Source organism: Leopardus geoffroyi, chromosome B4 (assembly GCF_018350155.1).
Source record: "Leopardus geoffroyi isolate Oge1 chromosome B4, O.geoffroyi_Oge1_pat1.0, whole genome shotgun sequence".
Lineage (NCBI taxonomy): Eukaryota > Metazoa > Chordata > Mammalia > Carnivora > Felidae > Leopardus > Leopardus geoffroyi.
Window position 1 is genome coordinate 134,265,705 of NC_059341.1, and position 24,998 is coordinate 134,290,702.

The window sequence follows — 24,998 nt, forward strand, 5'->3', positions numbered from 1 at the left end:
ACTGTGACTCCTGCCGTGTCTCCCACTCAGGTTTGCTCTTGCTCTTCCTTCCTGGTCCCCAGCCTGCTGGCTGCCTTGCGTCTGCTTCAGCCTTCCAATTATGTTCCTGCCTCAGAGGCACCAGCTGTTCCTTCTGCCTGTCTCCCTTTTCCCTCGATAGGACTTGAGCCTTCACTTCCTTCTTTAGTCTTTGCTCAGATGTCCCCTTATCCTCAAAAGTTTTTTTCTGACCACTGTATTATACATAGCCCCTCTCTTCTATACTCTCTACACTTTACCTTGATTTATTTTTCTTACAGTACTGAAGTTGTCATGATCTGGCTCAGCTATTTCTGTGTTTTTTGTCTGATTCTCTACTGTAACGTAACAGCTGGGACTTGGGATTTTTGCTGTTGCATCTCAGCCTTTAGAACCATGCCCAGCATGCCCGGGGACGCCTGGTGGCTCAGTTGTTAAGCATCCGACTCTTGGTTTCTGCTCAGGCCATGATCTCATGCTTCGTGGAATGAGCCCCGCTCCAGGCTCTAGCACAGAGCCTGCTTGGGATTTTCTCTCTCTCTCTCTCTCTGCCCCGCCCCCGCTTATGCTCACTCTCTCTCTCAAAATAAGTAAACTTAAACAAAAAGAAACAATAAAAAAAAAACATGCCTGGGTTGTGGTGGTGCTCAGTAAATGCTTGTTGAGTGAATGAATGAGTGGGAGGCAGGTCAAGGTCGGAATTGTCTCCCTGGCTCTCCACAGCTGGAGACAGCTCATTTCCTCCACTGTAAGCAACACCCGCTTCCTTCACACTTTCTCTGTCCCTCCAGAAAAAAAAACAACCAAATCACTACCTCTGTGGTGTCAGTGATGAGGATGCTGGTGATGATCTAGCTGGTGGCTGTGTGACATCAATGCACCAGGCCAGATGGGAGGTAGCATGGTTTTGTAGGAGGCTACATTATTGGAGTCTGTTTGGAAAACTGTACGTGGGTCTTTTGTAGGCTAATTTTTTCTGTATAACAAATAGAGGCATCTACTTCAAAACATGTTATAAGGATTAAATGATGACATGATTTTAAAACTTCTCAGTCCCTTTAATGTAAAAATATGTAGTGTTCTATCCAGCACAAAACTCTGATTGAAACCAGGCCCTACATATCTGTTACACTGAAGGAAGACATTCGGTTCTCATTACCGTCCTTGCGCAGAACAGGCAAGGCTAGGACAGCTGACCTGTTAGGGAAGCAGGTTCTGCCATCTGGCTCCCAGTGGAGCTTGTCTGGAAGCAGCTCTCCCAGTTGGGCAGCCAGGCCTCCCTGATGGGCATTTAGGCCACATGTGGCATGGTCAGGGTGAGTCTGAGGCAGGGGTGGAGGTTAGTGACCAGTTGAGCTGCACTTACTAGCTACGAGATGACTCTTGCCCCCAGATTTGCAGATAGGTCTTTGAAGAGAATGGGGCCTTTTTTCACATGGCCACTGTGAGCATAGGCTCGAGCTAAGGACCTATGGGGTGATGTTTTCTTTATTTATTTATTATTATTTTTTTTTTTTTTTTATTTTTTCAACGTTTATTTATTTTTGGGACAGAGAGAGACAGAGCATGAACGGGGGAGGGGCAGAGAGAGAGGGAGACACAGAATCGGAAACAGGCTCCAGGCTCCGAGCCATCAGCCCAGAGCCCGATGCGGGGCTCGAACTCACGGACTGCGAGATCGTGACCTGGCTGAAGTCGGATGCTTAACCGACTGCGCCACCCAGGCGCCCCTGGGGTGATGTTTTCTCAAAAGTTCCCTTTGCTTTGCTTTTTTGCTTCTTTCTCAGTCACCTGACCCTTCTGGCCTACCAGAATTCTGTGGCAGAGAGCCTGGAGAAGTTCTGTGGGCCAGAACAGCAATGGCCACCTGAAAAGTTGACAAAAGCAGATGTTTCTTTTAGGTCTGGGTCTGGGTGAACATGATTTAAAGAACTGGAAGGCAGCTTGTCCTAAAATATTTCAGCCACCTCTCTGTATTGCTACTTCCTTTTTATTTCACAGAGTCCAAGCCTTTCATTCCATAGTTGGAAATAAAAGGCTTCATATTCAGAAAAGGCTGAAGAAGCTATTCCAGAAACTGCATTTCTGTTGAAGCTCAAGTAATAACAGATTCTTTTTAGATCTAATAGGAGCAGGTTAGAAATGGGAAGTTAGAAATTGGGAGGACACACCAGACAGTGGCTTTTTCTTATTTTTAAAAATTGAAATATAATTCACATGCTATAAAATTTACCATTTTTAAAGTGTACAGTTCAGTGGTTTTAGTGTTTCATACTGTTGTGCAACTGTCACCACTATCCCATATTCCGGAACACGTTTCTTCTCCCCAAATGGAAACCCTGTTAGCGGTCACTCTGCAGTCCCACTGCTCCCCCCATCCCCAAGCTTGGCACTCACTACCCTATTTTCTACCTATGGATTTGCCTTTTCTGGACATTTCACTTGAATAGAATCCTACAGTATTCATCCTCTTGTGAGCGGCCTCCTCCCTGAGCGTAATGTTCTCATGGTTCGTCGATAGGGCCGCACGTATCAATACTTCACTTTCCTTTTTACAGCTAAAGAGTTTTCTGTTGTATGGACAGTCCATACATTTTGTATAGCCATTCGTCAGTTGGCTTTTTTCTCCTTTTTGGTAAAATGAATAATGCTGCGGTGAACATCCGTACAAGTTTCCGGGTGGACATGCTTTCATTTCTCTTGAGTGAATAACTATAGGAGTGGAATTACTGGTCATGTGGGAACTCCGTGTTTACCTTTTTGACAAACTGCCAGACTGTTTGCAACAGCAGCTGCTTGATTTTGTATTTTAAGTCCCACCAGGGATGTGTAAGGTTCCACTTTCTCCACGTCCTTGTCAGCACTTTCTTTTTGTTACAGCCATCTTAGTGGGTGTGAGGTGGTATCTCATTAAGGTTTTGATTTGCATTTCCCTGATGAGCAGTGATGTCCAGCGCCTTTCACTTGCTCTTTGGCCACTAACATCTCTTTTTGGGGGAAATGTATATGTGGATCTTTTGCCCATTTTGTCTTTTTTATTGTTGAGTCCTCATTTTGTGAGAGGACAATAAAAGGGAGGGAGGCAGGAGTTTCAGTGGCAGCAGGAGAGATCTAAATTAGATTTAGATCTTGGTTTCCCAGCTGCAAGGCTGGTGACAAATATGGTAAAGCTGGACGGCTGGGTGATGTTGTAAATGTCAGTATTGAGGTGAATTAGAGGCATTGATCCAGAAGCTAATTTGTGTTCTATTGAATGGTTCCTCAAAGATTCTGGCTTGGGGAAACTTATTCATGGAGGTTTGGGTGGTGGCTGGTTTTCTCTTTTCTCTTCTCTTCTCTTCCTTCTCTTTTCTCCTCTCCTCTCCTCTCCTCTCCTCTCCTCCCCTCCCCTCCCCTCCCCTCCCCTCCCCTCCCCTCCCCTCCCCTCCCCTCCCCTCCCCCCTCCCCCCTCCCCCCTCCCCCCTCCCCCCTCTCCCCTCCCCTCCCCTCTCCCCTCCTCTCCTCTCCTCTCCGAAGAAATATGTGCCTGAGCCTAGGGCATCCAGAAGTCTGTATATAGGATTCCCTCCTTTAACAACAGTGGGAACTGAGTGGACACTCCCCTTGGCTCACAGAACTGTTGAAAACATCAACAGCTGCTTCAGAACATATCCTGTGTCCTCTCTCAGATGAAATGGTCAGAATAGGAACCTTTTCTTTCAAGTGTGACTTTTCCTTCTCACTGCCCCTCAGCTAGCAAAATCACAGTGGTGGGTAGAAAAGACACCCAGCAGAGGGGCTGCATTAGAATGACTTTCCCCTCTGCTCTCCTTCTAGGGCAAATGTTTCTGGACCAGATGAAGCCTGAGGAGCCTTCCAGCTGTATGATAATAGGCTAGGAAGCCTTCTGAGTGTGGATTTGCTGAAGACTTGCCCTGCCTCTCTGCACAATGTCAGGTGGGAGGCAGGCCCGGGGCTGGAGATGGGTGAGAGGCTGCCCAGAGGGAGGGGAGGGTCTCACTTGGGAGGGCCATCCAGTGGAATGGAAACAGGCAGACCTTTAAGGGTAAGAGTGGGAGAAAGGAGGAGGTCCTCCTGAGGGTCATATAGGATTACCATAACTTTGCTCAGCTCTCCAGTATCCCCGAACCTCACGCTTGGGTGGAGGAAGAGCCAAGGAGATGAAATTTGGTTATGTTTTGTAACATGTGGCTTTTTTTCTTTTCCTTCCTCCAGAAAGTTGCTCATCTAGGTCTCTTCCCCTCCCTCACCATCCCACTTCAGATGGTGCAGTCCCTTTGCTGTTGGGCACCCTTGTTGGGGGGAGTGGGGGAGATCCCAACTTGAATTTTTCCCCGGAATGCTCTGAATTTTCTTCATCTCCTATTCCTGGTCCTCCTCGATTTTAGGAAGCCACACACCTTCTGCCAGTGGCCCCTTCTCAGCCCTGACTCCAAGCATGTGGCCCCAGGAGATCTTGGCCAAGTCCACGCAGGTACAGCTCTGCTCCCAGGCTGTGGCGCCAAAGGGAACCTACTGCTGTAGCTTCCTGGGAGTGGGTAGCCACACCCCTGTGGTCATTCAGGCTCAGAAGCCACCATCAGACATGGCATCTTAGCTCTATGTCCTCTGGGAATCAGTCATGAGGTCGGAGGAAAAGTATTATGGCATCGTGTGCCCAGTGTTATTAGGATGCAGAGATGCATAAAATCTGTTTCTTACCCTGATCTTATTATCTTTGACCTCTAAGGAGAACAAGGAAAATGCTAGGCCAGTTTGAGAGGGTGGTGGCCCCTGTAGCTGAGTGATAACCACAGAGGCTTCAAGGAAGGGTGGCCTTCGATCTGAGTCTTGAATGCCAGTAGAATTTCAACAGACAGCAATGTAGGTGGCATTTTACAGAATTTGTGGTGCCAGACCTGTGGCCATACAACTGACTCTTCCTCATCGTGGTTCTAGAAGGAAGAGTCAGTGGAGCAGCCAGAGTTCTTCTATGATGAGTTCGGTTTCCGCGTGGACAAGGAAGGTAAGATGGAGTCCCTGGTGTAATCTTGCTGGTGTCTCTTGTAATCTTGTTGGCGCCTGGAGCTCCAGCTCTGGTGACTCTCACTGTGCAGCTGGGACCCGGGCTCTGGGTGTTTCACCTGCTTCTTCATCAACAGTGATGAAGTTACTGTTACGAGTATATGGAAACTTCTGATTTTTTAAAACTTAGATTAATTTTATTGATCTTCACATCTGATAATAAAAGCAATAATGTTCATTTAGTGAAGTTGAAAAATACAGCAAAGTATAAAGATAAAAACAAAGTGACTCCTAATCCCGCAACCTAAATATAATTGCTGATATTTTAGTTTATTCCTTTCCTGGTTTTGTGTGTGTGTCTTTATATACTTTTCATAACTAAAATTATGTCATCTATTCATTTTTTATATTGCTTGTATAGCATTCCTTCTGTTAGTTAAGACTTATTTTTTTTTAAGTTTATTTAGTGTGTGTGTGTGTGTGTGTGCGCGCGCGCGCCCGCGCACACACACACACACACGGGAGGGGCAGAGGGAGGGACAAAAAGAATCCTAAGCAGGCTCCACATTGTCAACGCAGAGCCCGATGCAGGGCTCGAACCCATAAACCGTGGGATCGTGACCTGAGCCAAAATCAAGAGTCAGACTGAGCCACCCAGGCGTCCCAGGACCTCTTTAAAAGCATTTTTTCCAGTGGTTGCATTATATGCCATTATAATGGATTTATCATAACATTTTATAACTACTCTTATGTAAGTGAGCTCCTAGGCCATTTCCATTGTTTTCTATTCTAAATACACCTGCTGGTTCCCAGGCGGGCTGTCAGGAAGGCTGTCTGCCCGAACCCAGGCCAGCCTAGCCCAGGCCAGCACTAGCCCTGCGGGAGTTTACTGGGCTGAGGCCAGTCCTCTTCAGGTCGCTCATGTTCCAGTTCTGACACAAGTTTTCCTTGTTCTCTGGTTTGCAGGCAGATACATGGAAGTTAAAACCCAGGCCTGTGAGGAACACAGGGAACTCTCTAGCATAATGGAAATGATGGGGACCACATTGAGACATTTGTTTATTGATACTCACCAAAGTATACACTTAAAATTTGTGCATTTTGCTGTGTGTATGTGAATTCTCGAATGGTGAAGTTTTGGAAAGCTGAGGCTGAGGGCGAGGCTTTACAATGAGTGAGAACAAGGATCTTTGTAAGGCTAATGCTCCCTCGTGTTGCCTGGTGCCCACAGGAGCTTTGTCAGTGTTCACGCGACCATTTCAGGGGCCGTCCGTGGGTTGTCCACCCTCCACTGCTGCCTCCCCAGTGCCTCGAACAAAACCAAAGGTGGTCTTGGCCTTGTGGAATTCCCAGGCAGCAAACAAATAAATGCATGCTGGGGGCAAGAAGAACTCTGAAGAAATCTGGGGCTGTGGAGAAGGGAGGTGGATTGTGTGTTAGGTGATGAAGGAAGGCTTCTCCAAGGGGAGACATTTGGATGGAGACTAGGAGGAAGTGAGGCAGTGAGCATAGCCGGGGGAAGGAATAAGAAGACAGAGATCCTGAGCTGGCAGTGGACTTGGTGAGGAATAGCGGGAGCCAAGGGAGCAAGAGGAGAGCAGTAGGCGATGAGGACGGAGGGGCCAGGCTGGAGAGATGTGGTCACCGAGCCTCGTGAGGCCTCTCATCTGAGTGAGCAGAGTAACGTGGTCTGACTTGTGGCTGGCAAGGGGCACTCGGACTGCTGAACACCTTCAGGGAGGCAGGGGTGGAACCAGGCGAGTGAGAAGGCCTCACGATGACCCAGATGGAAGTCAATGACTTGGTCAAGGGCCATATCAGAGGTGGTAGAAGTGGTGAGAATCTGCCAACATATTTTGCCTGTGGGTTGAATGTGGGAGTAAGTTGAGCTGGAGCCAGAAGGGCTTCTGAGATCTAAGCCTGAGCATCTGGAGAGTGGAGGGGGGGTGTCTTTGGATCTGGGAGGGACTGGCCAGGGGCAGGTTTGAGAGAGAAATTAAAGAGCTCGCATTTGCTCGTGAGGATGCCTATTGGACACGCACCTGGAGCCACAGGAAGCTGTTGGAAACGTGGCTCTGCATTTCATTGCCCAGATCTGGGCGCTGGACCCAAAGCCCAGGGCCTATCCCTGCTCACCACTGCGTCTCCCGGCTCTATCCTGGCAGATGGTGCCAACCCTGGTTCCGGCAGGCCGTCAGGTGTGTCTCTGATGGAGGACCCTCCACAGAGACTGCGCTGGCAGGCCCACCTGGAGTTCACCCATAACCATGACGTGGGGGATCTCACGTGGGACAAGATTGCTGTCTCTCTGCCCCGCTCTGAGAAGCTTCGCTCCTTGGTGCTGGCGGGCATCCCACACAGCATGAGGCCACAGGTGAGGCGGCGAGGGACCTGCAGAGGGCCCGCGGGGGTTCAGGTGTCCCACTGGACGCTCATGGAGGCTCCCCCTCAGCTGTGGATGCGGCTCTCTGGGGCCCTGCAGAAGAAGAGGAATTCCGAGCTGTCCTACCGAGAGATGGTGAAGAACAGCTCCAACGATGAGACCATTGCTGCCAAACAGGTGAGGCTGGGACGGCACCAGGGGCCCTTCAGAAAGTGCTTTCTGGTCAGAAACTACGTGTGGGCCTGCAGGAGGGCGGTAAGCCGCCTGGGGTTACGGGGACCCACCCTGTTGGTCTGTCCTTGGCAGGGGTGGCCTAGGAGAGCAGGCAGCTGTGTGGCGGCCCTTCCACTCACAGACATGTGTCTGGAGCAAGCCTGTACTTCCTGGGTCCCTGTAGGCAGAAGGGACCATTGTTAAAAGATGACCAAACCTGGGTGCACATTAGGATCACCCGGAGACTTTTTATTCTTTAAAAATGTTTATTTTTGAGAGAGAGTTTATGCAAATGTGCATGCACATGCACACACACAGGCATGTGTGCTCGGGGGAGGGGCAGAGAGAGGAAGAGAGAATTCCAAACAGGCTCCACACCATGAGCACGGAGCCCAGTGTGGGGCTCGAGCCCATGAACCGTGAGTGAGATCATGACCTGAGCCAAAATCACGAGTCAGGTGCTTAATTGATGGAGCCACCGGGCACCCCTCACCTGGAGATTAGTATAGATTTCCGGGCCTCATTCTAGAGATTCTCATTCTGTGATTCTGGCTTGAGGCCCAGGGATCTGTCGTTCTATTTTTGTAAGATCCCCTGGTGAATCTGGTGGTATCAGCTACACACTAGCTGAGCTCTAATCCTGAAGGAAGCACATACGCTTTGACCCAGAGCATTAGGCTCTGGGTGAGCCTGCCTGGGGTTTGTCTGACACGGAGGTCTCCCAGCCTCCCTCACAGGATGGTGCCTTAGGTGTCACCAGTGTGGAGGGTGCGGGCCTGCATCTCACAGGGCCTCGTTGTGGGTGGGCTGCTGGCAGATCGAGAAGGACCTGCTCCGCACCATGCCCAGCAACGTCTGCTTCGCCAGCGTGAGCAGCATCGGGGTGCCCCGCCTGCGCAGGGTTCTCCGGGCGCTGGCCTGGCTCTACCCAGAGATCGGCTACTGCCAGGGCACGGGCATGGTGAGCACATCCTGGAGGGGGAAGGGGGTGTCCCCGCACTGGCGAACAGTGCCGTCCTGGGCAGTAGGATGGGTGGTAGGGCTGGAGGTGGGGGTCCCCGTGGAGGGCCGGGGCTGCCAAGTATGTTGGTTCCAACCCTGAGGAGAGCGCGCGGTCCACGATGGGACCTCCGGGGCGGTGCCGCTTCTAGTTCACATGGAGACCCGGGTAGAGGCCCCTTGTCCCCCTGCCCTGGCCAGGTGGCTGCCTGCCTTCTGCTGTTCCTGGAGGAGGAGGACGCTTTCTGGATGATGTGCGCCATCATCGAGGACTTGCTCCCCGCCTCCTACTTCAGCACCACCCTGCTGGGAGTCCAGACAGACCAGCGGGTCCTGCGCCACCTCATCGTCCAGTACCTGCCTCGCTTGGACAAGTTGCTCCAGGAGCACGACATCGGTAAGGGCCATGTAAGGCCCATGTAAGGGCCATCGGTAAGAGGCCCACCCTCTTCTCTGGGGTTGGGGGTCCTGTGTCCCTCTCAGGTGTCACAAGTCTGAGGTCCCCAGATGCAGCCAGCAGCGGACAGGGCAGCCAGCTGCGTTGGGAGGAAGGCTCCCACCTGATGATGGCTGAGCCTAGACCCAGCACATCAGTCTCTGTCGTGCTCTTGTTCTCTGACAGCCTGTCTCGTCCCTCCCCTTGGAGTGGTCAAGGCTCTTGCTGCTCTGTGGGAGCTACCCTCCAGCTTCTCCCCAGCTTGTGTGCCTGGGAGCCCCCCCCCCCCCCCCCCCCCCCCCCCCCCCCCGCCTTTCATTCCATCCCCTGCTGGCTGTGTTGGCCATCCCTGGTCCCAGCCACAGGGGGCTCCTGTCTGTGTCCACAGAGCTGTCTCTGATCACGCTGCACTGGTTCCTCACGGCCTTCGCCAGCGTGGTGCACATCAAGCTGCTGCTGCGCCTCTGGGACCTGTTTTTCTACGAGGGCTCCCTGGTGCTGTTCCAGACCACGCTGGGCATGCTGCGGCTCAAGGTGCTGCTGTAGCCCCGTCCCCACTGGGGCCGGACGCAGATGCTCTGGCACCCCTCCTCTGGGGGCCGAGTGGGGTTCAGCCTTCAGCTTCCTGTGGCCTGAGCACCGGCCCCTCCTGAGAGGCCCACGGTTGGGGGGCCCCGACCTGAGGACAGTGAGCAGGGTCAGCTCATGGGCCTGACGTTTGGCAGTGACGCTCCCTGCCCCTCACTCCTTCCCTCGTGTGGCTCAGGAGGAGGAGCTGATCCAGTCCGAGAACTCGGCCTCCATCTTCAACACGCTGTCAGACATCCCTTCGCAGATTGAGGACGCGGAGCTGCTGCTGGGGGAGGCCATGCGGCTGGCTGGCTCCCTCACGGACGTGGCCGTGGAGACGCAGCGCCGCAAGCACCTGGCCTACCTCATTGCGGACCAGGGCCAACTCCTAGGGACCAGTGCCACCACCAACCTGTCACAGGTGGGCCCCTGAGGAAGGAGGCCCTACCTCACCCCCAGCGTGGGGGTCCTCGAGGAAGCCCGAAGTGAGAGAGGCTGCAGGGAACCCACCAGCCCTTCCTTGCTCTGCTGCCCCCTCCCCAGCCCGGCACCCGGGGCTTGGCCCAGTCAGACCACAGCTGTGGAATGACCCACTGCCCTTGGCCTTCTGTGCATCTCTGCTGTGACCTGCCGTTTGGCTGTGTGGCAGACCCAGCTTTGAACCGACTGCATTTCTGATGCTCAGAGCTGGCTGCGGAGGCCGTTTCAGATGAGGTGGCACAAGTGAGATGTTGGCCCCAGGAGGAGCTCGGTTAGCTTCACCACCCCTGCCGGCTGCCGCTGACCCACACTCCCTGCCTGCAGGTCGTGCGGCGCCGGACCCAGCGGAGGAAGTCTGGCATCACCTCCCTGCTCTTTGGTGAGAACTGCCATGGCTGCCGGTGCCAGGCTGGGTTCAGGGACTCCTTCCCTGCCTGCGAGTTCCAGCTTGCGGCTCCCAGCGCCCCAGCAGGGCAGGGTGGCGGTGTAGACCAGGAGGCATCCATCCTCAGACCCCCACGTGGACCCTGAGCATCCTTGGGGTTGGGGAGGGGGTGCAGGCCAGGGGCCATGGCTGCTATAGCTCACTGGGGCTCCCAGGGGAGGACGACCTAGAGGCGCTCAAGGCCAAGAACATCAAGCAGACGGAACTGGTAGCCGACCTCCGGGAAGCCATCCTGCGTGTTGCCCGCCATTTCCAGTGCACAGACCCCAAAAACTGTAGTGTGGTGAGTTGTGGGCTCGACTTGGGGGCTCTCCCTCCCTGGCCCCATCCTGAGGTAGCGGAGGCCCTGGCGAGGAGGCGCCTCTCCTCAGCGGACCTCTCTGCTGTTGGGGCAGGAGCTGAGCCCGGACTACAGCATGGAGAGCCACCAGCGGGACCACGAGAACTATGTGGCATGCTCACGCAGCCACCGGCGCCGAGCCAAGGCCCTGCTGGACTTCGAGCGACACGACGACGATGAGCTGGGCTTCCGCAAGAACGACATCATCACGGTGCGTGGGCACATAGGCGCAGCTTCAGCGAGAGGCGGGGAGCTTGGCAGCGGGAAGCAGGGTGACCCCGGGCCGCCCGGGATCTGTCCCTGCTCCACCCACATGGCTGTAGGCACGGGGCCCGGGCAACCAAAGCTTTGCTTCCTCCTCCTCTCTGCCTACCACGCAGATCATATCTCAGAAGGATGAGCACTGCTGGGTCGGGGAGCTGAACGGCCTGAGAGGTGAGGCCTCCGTCTGGAGGAGGGGTGGGCCAGGCATTGAAACCAGGAGCCCTTCTGTCACCCTCCGGCCTCAGCAGGAGCCGGGCTTCCTCAGCCTGCCAGCCTGCCCTCACACGGCCCTCCCACGGCCCCCATGGGGCCCTGCTTCCCCCGCAGGCTGGTTTCCAGCCAAGTTTGTGGAAGTCCTGGATGAACGGAGCAAAGAGGTAAGAGGGCGCACAAGGTACGGCTGCCCCTGGGAGCTGCTGCCGCCGCCTCAACCCTGGCACGTGCTGGCTGGTGGCAGTGGCTGTGAGGACGGGGAAGGGGTGTCTGGCCCCAGGCGTGGGACTGGGGCCTCTCAGACCCTGTCCCCCGCCGTCAGTACTCCATCGCGGGGGATGATGCTGTGACAGAGGGGGTCACGGACTTGGTTCGAGGGACCCTCTGCCCAGCTCTCAAGGCCCTGTTTGAACATGGGCTGAAGAAGCCGTCCCTGCTGGGAGGTGCCTGCCACCCTTGGCTGTTCATCGAGGAGGTAAGTCAATGGCTGGACCCACGTCCCCAACTGTCCTCCTTGAGCCCTTCCTTGGGCCCTATAGAGCTGGCACAGGAGCTCATGGGTGGCAGTATGCGCTTGGTTGGACTCTGTGACTTTGATCTGGTACCTATCCTGGTGTCCCTTACACTCACCTTGACCCCCAGGCAGCAGGCCGGGAGGTGGAGAGAGACTTTGACTCGGTGTATTCACGCCTGGTGCTGTGTAAGACGTACAGGTAACAGGCCCAGCCGCCCTGCCTGGTGTCCTCCTGGCAGGGTCTCCTGGTGGTTTTGTGGGGAGGGGGTGGGCACAGCCCGAGCCCTGCATGTCAGGGCAGCCACGGCAGCTTCGGTTCCTCCCTCAGGTTGGATGAAGATGGCAAAGTCTTGACCCCGGAGGAGCTGCTCTACCGGGTAAGTGGGTGGAGGGTGGTGCGGGCCTCCTGGGTTGGCAGCTGGAGCCCCCGGAGTGACAGCTGGGCCCTCCCAGGCTGTGCAGTCTGTGAACGTGACCCATGACGCTGCACACGCACAGATGGATGTCAAGCTCCGTTCCCTCATCTGCGTGGGACTCAAGTGAGTATCTGCCCACCGCGGGCCAGTGACCGTCCTGTCAGATGAGTGGTAGCCTGGGCCGTGGGCCTGTGGGGCAGCGGGGTGCCTGTGAGCTGGACAGACGAGGCAGCTGGGGTGCCTTCCGGGCTGCCAAGGGCCTTCCTCAGGTGTGAGACCAGCCATCGTTTTGTGGGCTGGGGAAGGCACACACTTCAGCAAGGTGACCGGTGAGGGGGCTCACCAGGAACGAGGCCACCACAGAGAACTAGGGAGGGGGCACCTGCCTGAGGGTAACTTGGGCATCTGTGAGGCCCAGGCCTGGGTCAGGGTGAGTGTGGTGTCTAGATTTGCCACTTGGCAGAGGGGGCAACCTCCAGGCTGCTGTGACCCAGGCCAGGGTGGGAGGAGGGGTGGTTTGTGGCGGCAAAGCTCCCGGAGCTCAGAACGTGGCTGTGGGCCTCACTCCGGGGCTGACCGGCAGGGCTGAGGCCCCTGTGCAGCAGGTGTGGTGGAGTCTGACACAGAGGGAGGGAGCCGGGACAGGGCTGAGGGGAGCAAGGGCCATGGGGACAGGGGCCCTGGGGGATGGGTGGGCCCCTGCGCGTGTCCCTCAGCGTGGGGGAGCAGGGCGCTCCGCAGAGACCTAAGAGCGAAGGCGCAGTCACCTGGTGAGGTCACAGCACAGGGAAGGCAGCTGGGGGTGGGCAGCCCACTCTTGCCCGCTTGTCCCCAGCGAGCAGGTCTTGCACCTGTGGCTGGAGGTGCTCTGCTCCAGCCTGCCTACCGTGGAGAAGTGGTACCAGCCCTGGTCTTTCCTGCGCAGTCCTGGCTGGGTCCAGATCAAATGTGAGCTCCGGTGAGTCCCCGCCCCTGCTTCGGAAGCCCTGCCCCGTGGCTTGGGGTGGGAGAAGCGGGGGCAGAGCTGCCCTGAGGGAGACTGACGGCCTCCCCACTCCCTCCCTCCCCTCCAGCGTTCTCTGCTGCTTCGCCTTCAGCCTCTCGCAGGACTGGGAACTTCCTGTGAAGAGAGAGGTGGGTGGCTGGGGTCAGTCCTCAGCTCCACAGCCTGTCCTCCCGCCTGGGGGCCGCCTGGGGTGGGGCAGGCCAGGCAGCTGAGCTGGCAGATCGCCCCAAAGCTTCTGGGCCGGCTGAGGCGGGAGGGCCCGTGGGGACCCCAAGTGCCGGCATCACCTACACAAACCACTCCGGCCCCGCCGCCTTGGGCTTTCCTTGCCGTGGCTCTAGCGCCTGTGCGCCCATGATGGGGGACTGTCCCTGTGTGCAGGAGGAGAAGAAGCCACTGAAGGAGGGTGTTCAGGACATGCTGGTGAAGCACCACCTCTTCAGCTGGGACATAGACGGGTGATGCTCCTCCTACGGTGGCCGTCAAGCCCACACCTCCCCCAGGCACTCGGCTCCCGAGCAGCCCCCTCCTCAAGCAAGCAGAGAACAGCAAGGTCCTGGCCGGTCTTGGGCCTGCTCTGGGATGGGGTCTGAGGTGGCCCAGGCCCATTCTCAGCTGCGGGGTCAAGGGAAAGACGCACTGGAGCTCTGGCCAGGCACCACGACACAGCGGGACGCCACCTGGGGGCACCCAGGAGTGTCACGGGAGGACAGTGGGAGGCAGGAGCAGAAGGTGGGGCTCAGCCTATTTTTCCCGGTACCCAGGGGAGGGCTCTGCACAGGCATTTACAGAGACCCCAGGCCCCAATTTCACAGTTTGTACCGACCAAAAACCTTGTGAGGAGGTGGAGAGCCAGGTCTGTTGTGTCAGTTTTTGCTCAGGAAGGGGATGGGGGTGGCCAGAGGCTCCCTGGCCTCTTTGGTTTGTAAATAAAGTGTGTCTTTGAGAAATCACCTCTTGTCTTCTGTCCAGCCAGGGCCACAGCTGTATGTGCAAGGTTCTGTCCTTCCTGGAATCATCTAGAAAGCCTAGGACCCAGCCATACCACCCACCTGTTCCGTGGAGTGAACAAAAATGGACCAAAGTCAGTGTTTTTGTTTTTATTTTAAAAAAGTCCACACAGCTTCCCGACCTCTGTCCCAGCACTGGTTTGGTGATTCCATCCCTAATCCCATTAATGATAGTGACAGGCCAGAGGGAGCTGAGGAGGCCTCAGTTTGAGGGCTGATGCCCCCCCCCCCCCAACCCCCCGCCACCTCCCGTCCCAGGGCCGTGGTGGCTGCGATGAGGCAGTGGGACGGAATGTGGGCGGGTGGCCAAGGAGGCACCTCTGCCCTTGTGGCACAAGTATGGAGCAGGGCACAGGTGGGGCACAGGCGGTGGCAGGGTGTCTACATGTCAAACACGCGTGATGGGGCGGACGAAGGCTGCATCTAACCCCAGGAGCAGTGGTCTCTGGGCCCTTCTATATTGTGCACAGGATGGGAGGGAGCTCCAATCCACCTCCCAGCCCCCAAAAATATATGTATATATATGTATGGCGATATAGAATATAGAGGTATATACACCTGTACAGGAAACGTTTGCCACCAACCGTTAAATGGTTACACTACACCAAGACACTAAAATGGCAAGGGGCTCCCCTCCCAGAAGCCTGGGACCCTGGGGTTGGCATCGAGGGGATGGGGAGGTAGAGGCCCAAGCTGGTTTCTTCCCTCATAGGGAAAGGGGACTAGAAGGAAAGAGAGTGACCCTGGGCCTCGCCTGCCTGAGCCAACTGCAGCCAGACTGCACCTCCGACCTCACAAAAGGAGGTCAATAGAACGGCCCTGGCCTGTCCAGGCCTCCTGAACTCTGGGGTTAGACCAAAGCTGCTCCTTGGCAGCCTGTCTCCTTGGTGAGTCTGAGCCAGGGGGCGGCACGGCCTGCTCCAGCCTCCTGGGGCGGGGAGAGCAGAGCCTATGATTGTCAGGACTCACGACCACACAGAGGTGGGATCAGGCTCTCCCCAGCTTCCAGCCCCTCCCATCCTGGCCCTGCAGCCCGAGAGCTACAAGCAGGAATCCCAGTGGAGTTGCAAGTCGTGACCATCGAGGAAGTCCGTGGAGAAGAGGCTGGGGGTGGTGGTGCCGAGCGGGGCCAGGCTGAGCACGGGGCCTCCCGACGACAGCTCCAGCCAGTCCATGCTGTCCAAGTGGCCGTCAGCCAGGTCCAGGCCCACGCTGCTGGGCTCGGGGGCAAAGTGCAATTCCGAGGTGTCCATGGGCGAGGGGGGGTGGTCCAGGATAGCAGAGCTGCTCAGCATCTGGCTGTGGAGGTCGTCAATGAGGGAGAGGGGCTCTGGCCCCTCGTGCCCGCTGGTCAGCAGGGGCAGCCCCGTGCTGCTCTCCAGGAAGTCCTCCAGGCGCCCAGGGAGGGCAGGTGAGCCTGAGGGAGGTGGCGTGGCCTGGGGGAGCTCGGCGGAGGGTGGGGACGGTGCGGCCAGGGGCGACCCGCAGGTTGCTGTCGAGGGGGGCTTCTCTTTCCCTGGTAGGGATGGTGGTGGCTCCTTGAAATCTGCTGAGATTTCTGCCAAGCAAGAAAGTGAAGGGATGTCAGAAACCAGGCCTGATCAATCAGGACCCGAAGCTGGCCCGACTTTATACCACATACAAAGGTTAACTCCAGATGGGTCAAAGGTCTAAATTCAGGAGCTTAAACTACAAAACTCTTAGAGGGAAATGCGAAATCTTCACTGGACTTGTCAACGATTTCTTGGTTGTGACACCAAAAACACAGGTAACAACAAAAATACACACACTGGACCATATAAAAATTTAAAACTTTTGTGCGTTGAAAAGACCATCACGAGAAAAGACAGTCCGTGGAATGGGAGGAAATGTCCACACACCATGTATCTGATGGGTCACATCCAGAGTGAAGAACTACAACTCAACCCCAAGGAACCGAAGGCAGAGACCCCACAAGATCTGCAAAGGACCCGTAAGGACAGGAAAAGATGCTCAACCTCATTAGTCACTAGGGGAAAGGCACGTCAAAAGTATAAGGAGACACCACCTTGGGGCGCCTGGGTGGCCCAGTGGGTTAAGTGTCCGACTCTTGATTTTGGCTCAGGTCATGATGATCTCACAGTTCATGAGTTCAAGCCCTACGCTGGGGCTCTGTGCTCTCGGCACAGAGTCTGCTTGGGATTCTCTCCCTCTCTCAAAATAAATAAACTTAAAAAGGAAAAAAAAAAGATAACCACCTCACACCAAGTCAGCTATTATTTTTTTTAAAAAATCCAAAGTGTTGGTGAGGATGTAGACCAGTCCGAAACCTTGTGCGTGGCTGGTGTGAATGAAAATGGCGCAGCCGCTGCGAGAAGCCATGCAGGCTAGTGGGCCGGTGTTCACAGCAGCAGTACTCACAACAGCCAAAGGCGGAAACAAGTCAGGTGTCCATCAGTGGACAAGCAGATGAGCAGCGTACTCTATCCCTACAGCGGGCTACCATTCGGCCACAAAAAGGAAGGAAATTCTGACACCTGCTACAACACGGATGAACCTGGAGGGCATTCTGCCACGTGAGGCAAGCCAGAAACCAAAGGACAAAATAATATAGGATTCCACTGATGCGAAGCTCCCTAGAATAGGCGAATTCAGAGCCAGAAAAGAAAACAGAGGTTACCAGGGGCTGGGGGGGAGGGGAAGGGGGAGTTACCATCTACTGGGAAACAAGTGTCAGTATAGGATGACGAAAAAGATCTACAAATGGATGGTGGTGATGGTTGCACAACACTGTGAATGTATTTAATGCCACTGAATTGTGCATTTTGAAATTATTAGAATGGCAGATTTTCTGTGTGTTTAACCACAATAAAAAAAAAAAAAATTCTGCAGAAACCAGGCTTGCTCCTGGCCCTCCCGGGCTTCTCCCCACCCCCGTCCCCTCTGGGCATGACGATCTCCCCAAGCTCAGTCTCCCCAGCTGCCACCACGGGGGGCCCTGCTGGCCCCCACCCACCCCGTTCAAAGGCCTTCCCCGGCACAGTTGCCCTGGCTCTGGCCAGTTGTGTGTTTTTTGGGTGGCAGGTAGCACGCCCGGCTCCCTCTCTCTGCCATCTCTTCACTGCTAGGGCTCAAGGCCTGGCCTCCTCCCTTTGCTTCCGGCACAATCTCGGTTTTCCCAGGAACTCCCCCTGTCTGTGCCCAGGCCTCTGTCCCGGGCTCTAGACCAGCCTCCAACCGCCTGCGAGCACCGCCCAGCCTAGCCGCCTCAGTGCCACCTGTGCTTGTTAGAAATGTACCCCAGGCCCCACTGTAGACTCCAGAACCTGTGGAGGCTCCTAGGAATCCATGACCTTGAGGGGAACAACAGCTATTAAGCTCTGTGGGATTTCTTTTTTGAGATAAAATTCACCATTTTATTTATTTTTAAAAGATTTTATTCTTTAAAAGAATAAATTACTTAAAGTAATCTCTACACCCTACATGAAGTTCCAACTCACAACCCCCAGATCAAGGGTCACATGCTCCACACAGACCGAGCCAGCCAGGCGACCCCACGAGTCACCATTTTAAAGGGTACCCTTCCATGGCCGAGCTCTTGCTTGACCAGTACATCTCGCTAACCCTCTCCCTACACCGGCACGAAAGCCCTCAGAGAACCTCCACAAGCTCCCACAGCTCCCACCGGGCGCCGTGCCCTCCCCGCACTCAGGGACCTCCTCCACCAGCATGCGAACAGGCTGGCTCTCTGCTCCCTTCGCAGGAAACCCTCTGCAGAGAGCTCTCCAGACCAGCTGGCTCCTCCACCCCCAGGCCCTTGCCCACGTCCCACTGCGGAGCCCTGGTCGAGGCCACCACTGGCCACCCAGTGCTAACCCCGTGACCAGGTCTGGGTTCCTGTCTCCCCTGACTGCCCGGTGACAGCCCCGGACTTCAGGACTTCACCATCTTGAAGGCACTCTCCCACTCTGCCCACGGCCAGACGTCACCTGCTCGTGCCCCTGGGTTCCGCCTCACCCTCCTCTCTGCTCGCCAGATCTCCTGGCTCTGAACGTCAATCCCGATGACAACTCCCAGTACCTGCCTTCACGTGACAGACTGCCCTGCTTGGCGGTCTCGGGAGACACACCTGAGCCTGACGGGCCGCACTGATGCACCCCAGTGCGCCCCCTGCGTCTCCCCCCGAACTCCTGCAGCTGCAGGTTGGTGACTCAGGCCGAACCCTTCATACCCTCTCGTCCATGGCTGCTCTCCTGTCATCCCGCCACATGCCTAGTCCGTAAGAAAAGCAACTAGCTCTCTAAAATACACCCACACTCAGGTGCTTCTCCACTTCCCTACCACAGCCTGACCCAGGCCCCCTGGCCTCACCTGGATTCCCACAGCTGCCCTTCCAGCTGGAACAGCCCTCCACTTGACTTCATCCAGAGCCCAAGTCCTGCTCGGCGCCCGTGAGGGCTCGTGCTCTGCCCCGACGTGCACCTCCTCCCCCTCCTCTCCCTCCTGCGCTCATGCCGCTCCTCCAACACACCTGGCCTCACGGGTGCCCCCCAGGGAGCTCAACAAGGCCAACCCAACCGCTCTCGGGCACCTCAGACCCTCCCCGCCCCCGACTTTCCATAGTATTTACTCCTCACACGTGATAGAACTCACTCGTCTACGATGCCTCTCCTCACACTAGACCGTGCAAAGGCAAACGTCTCCGTTTTGCTCATCACTACACCCCATGCTGCGGGGACAGTGCCCACCACGCGGTGGGTGCTGGGGTAAAGCACTGCTACTTGAGGGCTGCATCCCCTGGCTGGTTCCTGCCCAAGCCATGGAGATGGGATGTGTCTCAGCTGTTGTTACATCCAAACTATGGGGCCTTTCGTCCATTAAGTGTCCTTTCCATAACTAGACAAAAATCAATAAATCAACCACCCCAGGACTGAAAACAACCTTTGAAGAAAGGAGAAGGTTGGCTGGGAGGCAGCTCGGGAGTCTGGGCTTTACCTCCACTCTGAATAAGAATGTCAAATAGGTCATCCATCTGCTGGCTGGAGGAACCATTTTCCTGTAAAACAAAATAGCAAAAAAAAAAAAAAGATGACAATCTAGAACAGGAGGCTCCCAGCCTGGCTCAGGGCAGAGCCCCTTCCTTCTGCCCTTGAGCCAGCAGCCAAACCTGCCGAGTCCACCGGCCTGTGCTCAGGCTCCCAGAGCTCGCTCATTCTGCCCCCGGCCCCGCAAGGCCCACTCTGACCCTGTAACACCCACTCCTGCCTGCCCCTATCCTCCAGCTGGGCTTGGTGGGGGGGATTGTAGGAGCCCAGCCCAGCAGCCCAGGCAGCCCCCCACCCTGGCCAGGCCCCAGTCTACCTTCTTCACCTGCTGTCTGGGCTGTTGGCTCACAGCTTCCTCATAGCCAGGCGGCTCCTTCTTCAGCAGAGAAGTGGGGGTCCCAAAGAGGGGCTGTGATGGGTGCTCTGGGTCCATCTGGGCTGGTGGGCCAGGGGCTGCCGGAGAACCAGGCTGGGACAAGGGCTGGACAGGAGAACAGTGAGAGAACCGGTGACGGCATGAGGAAAGGAGGCCCAGGGCCCTGCACAATCCGGGAGGGCAAGGCAGGGGCGCCTACCTTCTGGGCCGGGACAACTTGTTAGCTGCCCTGGCTTTTAGGAAGCCTGCATGGAAGCCATCGGGGCAGAAAAGGATAGGGGATGGGGGAAGCCCTGACCTCTGACCCTGCAGAAGGTGGGGTAGACATGAGGCCACTGGCCACGTGGGTTTGGTACCAGCCACCTGGGAAAGGAGGGGTTCTGGGCTCCTTCAGCCTCTCCTCCTTGTCTGCCTGAGGCTGCTCAGGGGCCTCGGTCTCCCATCCTGAGGTGCCTGGTTCCTGTCACTGTCCTCTCCTCCGCCCCAGAGCTCTGCAGGGCCGAGAAGCCACGCGAAGCCTAAAGCAGCCTCACCTTTGGACCGGCCAGGGTGGAGGGTCTGGGCTGTGAGGGTGGCTGCAGCAGGGAGCTGGCTGCCAGCACAGCTTAGTGGGGGACAGCTGTCTTCTCTGGGCGCGGGAGGGGAGTAGGGCTAGCAGCAGGCTCGGCCTCTCCCAGGCAAGGGCTTCCCTGACCCTCACCGGGGCCTGTCCCACCCCTACGGAGCAGAGGCAGGCATGGTGTCTGGCCTGGGCGGGGGCTGCCCAGGTCCAGAGCTGGGCAGTCCCTGATGGCTCCACCCTCATGGCTCTGGGGTCCTGGGCAGCCCCCTTAATCTTCCCAAGTCCCAGTACCCGTCCTTGGTGACATGGGGATGGTGACCCCTCATTTTAGAGGATCGAGTGGAAGTTGAAGGGAAACCAGCCCAGTCTGCCCAGCCATGGGGGCGCCTGGTCAACGGGGCTGTCACCGGAGCATCTTCACGGTCTCCCCCAGCCCCTGCCCCTCCTCCACCCAGGTACCTGCTGGGGGCTCCCGCCGGCCAGGCCGGGGCTGTCCACGTTCTTATTGGTCACGGTGAGGACAAGGTGGGTCCCTGTGGAGTCGGTGATGAGGGTGGGAGGTGTGACCCCCCTGAGGACGCTGGGGCCCTGTGGGCCCAGCAGCAGCTGGGGAGCGGGGGCTGGCTCAGGCTCCGGCAGCACGGCTTCCTGCTTCACCACCACGGCTGGGGCCACCAGGGGACAAGCGTCCGCGTGGTGGGCAGTGGGGGCCGCCAGGCTGGGGCTGAAGGGGTGTGCGGGACCTGGGGGCTGCCGGCTCAGCTGGCAGCTGGAGAAGCTGTTTTCCTGCTTCACTGGGGTGCTGAGGGGGGCGGGGGCGGGGCCGGGCTGCTGCGCCCGCTTCTCCTGCTCCAGCTGCAGCCTCAGCCACTCCACGAGCTGCTGTTTCTGGCGCAGCATGCGGGTCAGCTCCTCGATCTGCTTGTCCTTTTCCTGCAGCATCTGGTCCTTGTCACGCCCCTCCAGCTCGGCCCGCACCCCGGGGCTCCGGCAGCAGGACCCGGGCCGGGGGCCCTCCTCCTTCACGAGGATCTGCAGCGGTGAGGCCTGGAGGGTGAGCTGGGTCAGTGGCGACGTCACCATCTCTCCAAAGGTGTCCCCGGGTGTGGAGTTCTCATCGCCCGTGCTGAGCAGTGAGCGCTCTGAGGGGGTGGGAGACACGGGGGGTGTAGAGCCCGTGCTGCCAAATTTCACCACTCCGTTACCGGTCACTGTGGCCACCACCACCTCAGCCGGGGCCAGGCCCGCCGCCACCAGGGCAGGCCCTGTGCTTAGCCGGGTGGCCGGGAAGGCGACCACCACCTCACCAGCCTTGGGCAAGATGGAGGGGGCGGCAGGGCCCTTGGGGGCTCCTGGGGCAGGGCTGACTTGTTCCTGGTATGCACGCAGGCGCTCGATCAGGTCTGTCTTGGTGCCTGAGACGGGCAGTGACCGCAGCTTTAGCTCCTGCTTCAGCTCCGCCACCTGCAAGGGGCCGAGAGTCAGGGCCGCAGAGCGACACAGAGAACTGGGTCCAGGCAGGAGGGCAGTCGGGGAGGTGGGAAGGACGAGCCTTTTGTCCACCAGATTCATTCATCTGGGTCCCGCTGGTACTTCAGATACAGGAGCCCCTGCCCCTCCCACAGCCTGGAGGGTAAGACGTGTGTGTGTGTGTGTGTGTGTGTGTGTGTGTGTGTGTGTCCTGGGCCCATCCTCCTCCATCTGGGCACGATGGTCCCTCAGCTGTCCCCAGCCCCAGCGTAGTACCTGGTGCTCAATTAAATACTTAATTGAACCAACTCGATTTTACAGGTGAGAAAACAGACCACAAAAGTAAAATGACTTCCAGATCTCACCCAGCAAGCAGCAGAGTTAGATGTTAAACCAAGGTCTGATGGACCCTGGAGCCTGTGCCTAGCCACCCACATGAGGGCTGCATCTTACTGGGGTCGGATCATGACTCGGGAGGGGCTGGTCTGCTTCTGAGGACAAACTCTCCAGGGAGAGTTTGGTCTGTTCCATCTTCTGATCAGGGCAGAAGAAACAGGCCAGGCCCTGAGCATGACCCACCCTCTGAGGTCCCAGGACACGAGCAGGGCCAGTGTCCCAAGCCCCAAACTATTTTCCCAGGCAGAAGAACCACGTGTGTGCGGCACATTCAGTGGGGCGCTAACAGACAAAGTAGAAAAGGTGGGGAATTGAAGTCGGCGGCCCCACATTTGAATCCTGGCTCTGCCATCGGCCGGGTCTGAGACCTCCGACGAGCTCCTCTGCCCTCAACACCTCCACGTGCTCATCCCGAGGCAGTGGGGACAGTCCCTATTTCTCATGCCACACGGCAAAGGCGAAGGAAGAGCAGTCATATAAACAGGCTTGGTAAGCCCCAAGGCCCTAGACAGACGCCGGCTGCGGTACTTAATGGTAAGGACTGTGATGACAAGGCAGATATCACGATGACCAGGGCCAGGCGAGCCTTGGAGCAGGTTCTAAGGGCCTCTGCTGGAGGAGACCGGAGTCCGGAGCTCTGCTCCGCCTACCACCGCCGTGGGTCTTACACCGGCTGCTTTCCCCACATAGAAACACTAGGCCAGACCCCAGGGGGAAGGCCAGCCTGGCGGTGGTCCCAGTGTCCCAGCAGGAAGGGCTCGCCCACCTACCTTCATGTCATCCAGGTTGGCAGGCAGGGCTCCCGGCTTGCCAGTCAGTGAGGTGCTGTTCTGACGTGCCAACCCACTGGGACCAGGAGCACCCGAGCTGGAGCCGCTACCGGTAGTGGAGAGGCTGCGTATCGGGGGGGCCCCGCCGCTTCCCGGAGCCTCACCTGCAGGCCTGAGAAGAAGGAAAGGTAGCGATGAGAGCCTGGCCAGCATCACCCTTGGGGCAGAGACGGGTGCGGGGCGTGAGGATCCGGAACAAAGCCTCCTTAAGGATCTGGGTTCACCCGCACCAGGCCCGGCGTCGGCCAGTCGGGCGGGGTAGGGGTGATGGTGGCGAGCGGGTTCCTACTTTGGCGGGGCGGGCAGGATGGTCTGGTAGTTATAGTGCTGCTGCTGCTGCTGGTTGAGGATCTGGAGCTGGAGGAAGAGCTGCTGCTGCTGCAGGATCTTGGCATAGGAGGAGTCCATGGCGGGCGCCCCCTTGTCCTGCTTTTGGTCCGGGGGGATGTACTGGTGATACTTGAGCTTCTTCACCTTTGGCTTCAGCTCCTTGGCTTTCTTGCTGCGCTGCGACTTCTCACTGGCAGACTTGGGTTGGCTTTGCTGAGGGCAGAGGAGACAGCAGGCGCCATCAGGGGGCAGCGTCGGGCTTCTGAGAAGGACCCGTCCACTCCCCCGCTACCGGACCGCGGCCTCATCAGTGGCCACAAGCGTGCCAGCGGGGAGGCCGGGCACAGCCCCTCTTTCTTAAAAGAGCCTCTGACCTGGAGACTAATCAACCAAATGCAGACGTCACCATGACCTCCAGCTAAGAGTAAACACAACAAAGTACCAAACAGCTGGTGGATGGAGCTCACAGCCTCCACATCAGGTACTTTAGGAGACGTGTCACCCCGAGCGCTGGGGGCTGGGAGCCAGCCCACAAGGCCGAGGAAGCCCCCGCGCAAGAGGAAGGGGAGACAGGGGCGCCTGGGTGGCGCAGTCGGTTAAGCGTCCGACTTCAGCCAGGTCACGATCTCGCGGTCCATGAGTTCGAGCCCCGCGTCAGGCTCTGGGCTGATGGCTCAGAGCCTGGAGCCTGTTTCCGATTCTGTGTCTCCCTCTCTCTCTGCCCCTCCCCCGTTCATGCTCTGTCTCTCTCTGTCCCAAAAATAAATAAACGTTGAAAAAAAAAAAAATTAAAAAAAAAAAAAAAAAAAAAAAGAGGAAGGGGAGACAAATAGATTTACGCTGTTCTTTCAAATGTGTATGGATAAAGAAAGGCACCAATTGTGCGATAAGGAACAGGCTTGAGGTGGGTTTTTGGGGGAAAAACTCTGACATCTGTGGCCACCAGGAATAGACCCCAGAGGTGAGAGGCACCCGGAAGAACAAACGGCCTGGGCACTGCGACCCTAGTGGGGCAGTTCACTGACTCCTCTGGGATGGGGAAGCCACACACTTGAAACTTCCTGCCAGCAGCAGGGCCTCGGGGGGCTTGGCAGAGATGGTGCACACAGGGTGGGGACACCACACAGGAGGTCACCAGGGAGCCCCATGAACAAAAAGGTAGCAGCCGGAGGCACAGCAAGGACTCGGCTCCAGTGAGGGAATGGGATCCTGGATGGCTCCCAGGCTGGGAGCAGCAGCAGAGGCACACGGCTGGCTCCCAGCCAGGGCAGCGTGTGTGTCGGGCGGCAGATGGTAAGATGAGAGGGAGAAGCAGGTGGGGCAGGAAGGAAGGGAAGCTGCCCCGGGGTTGAGGGGGAGAGCAGAGGTGCAGGCGTGGAGAGGCAGCAGTCTAGAGCGAAATCCCGGAGACCCTGAAGTAGGAGGCTCTGTGGGACAGGGAGGACGGACCCTGGGTCATGGGGCTGCTGAGCTCCATGAACCTCAGTGCCCCACACGGTGTCCCCCACACCAAGGTCCCCCAGGAGGTGTCTTGGGGATTGGTGGTCAGCCTTGCCCCCCAGACATGTTAGGTCAGGTCTTGGAGGAAGAGAACAGAAAATGCCCCGGGGCACCTGGCTGGCTCAGTTGGTTGAGCATGCAACTCTTAATCTTGGGGTCATGGGTTCAAGCCCCATGTTGGGTGTAGAGATTACTTAAA

General features: G+C 57.1%; 2 protein-coding genes across 12 annotated transcripts in view; one reads left to right on the plus strand and one right to left on the minus strand.

Moving 5' to 3' along the window:
- Nucleotides 1–14,251, plus strand: part of SGSM3 (small G protein signaling modulator 3) — a 47,524-nt gene extending 33,273 nt beyond the window's left edge. For 2 of the 4 annotated variants that reach the window (XM_045465939.1, XM_045465938.1), the window contains 21 exons: nt 3,835–3,954; nt 4,407–4,492; nt 4,957–5,023; nt 7,188–7,396; nt 7,475–7,582; nt 8,436–8,579; nt 8,819–9,014; nt 9,442–9,587; nt 9,820–10,044; nt 10,428–10,482; nt 10,704–10,831; nt 10,944–11,099; nt 11,269–11,323; nt 11,480–11,529; nt 11,688–11,840; nt 12,008–12,078; nt 12,208–12,256; nt 12,333–12,418; nt 13,131–13,253; nt 13,369–13,429; nt 13,683–14,251. In XM_045465939.1, the coding sequence (XP_045321895.1) occupies nt 3,948–3,954; nt 4,407–4,492; nt 4,957–5,023; nt 7,188–7,396; nt 7,475–7,582; nt 8,436–8,579; nt 8,819–9,014; nt 9,442–9,587; nt 9,820–10,044; nt 10,428–10,482; nt 10,704–10,831; nt 10,944–11,099; nt 11,269–11,323; nt 11,480–11,529; nt 11,688–11,840; nt 12,008–12,078; nt 12,208–12,256; nt 12,333–12,418; nt 13,131–13,253; nt 13,369–13,429; nt 13,683–13,763 (2,256 nt within the window). In that variant the 5' untranslated portion in view covers nt 3,835–3,947 and the 3' untranslated portion in view covers nt 13,764–14,251. The remainder of the gene's footprint in view (nt 1–3,834; nt 3,955–4,406; nt 4,493–4,956; nt 5,024–7,187; nt 7,397–7,474; nt 7,583–8,435; nt 8,580–8,818; nt 9,015–9,441; nt 9,588–9,819; nt 10,045–10,427; nt 10,483–10,703; nt 10,832–10,943; nt 11,100–11,268; nt 11,324–11,479; nt 11,530–11,687; nt 11,841–12,007; nt 12,079–12,207; nt 12,257–12,332; nt 12,419–13,130; nt 13,254–13,368; nt 13,430–13,682) is intronic. The other 2 variants (XM_045465940.1, XM_045465941.1) reach the window with 2 other exon arrangements.
- Nucleotides 14,252–14,386: 135 nt separating this feature from the next.
- Nucleotides 14,387–24,998, minus strand: part of MRTFA (myocardin related transcription factor A) — a 216,482-nt gene continuing 205,870 nt past the window's right edge. For 6 of the 8 annotated variants that reach the window (XM_045465933.1, XM_045465929.1, XM_045465936.1 and 3 more), the window contains 6 exons: nt 23,259–23,512; nt 22,910–23,081; nt 20,733–21,737; nt 19,652–19,816; nt 19,286–19,346; nt 14,387–15,869 (listed from right to left, as the gene is read on the minus strand). In XM_045465933.1, the coding sequence (XP_045321889.1) occupies nt 15,352–15,869; nt 19,286–19,346; nt 19,652–19,816; nt 20,733–21,737; nt 22,910–23,081; nt 23,259–23,512 (2,175 nt within the window). In that variant the 3' untranslated portion in view covers nt 14,387–15,351. The remainder of the gene's footprint in view (nt 15,870–19,285; nt 19,347–19,651; nt 19,817–20,732; nt 21,738–22,909; nt 23,082–23,258; nt 23,513–24,998) is intronic. The other 2 variants (XM_045465930.1, XM_045465935.1) reach the window with 1 other exon arrangement.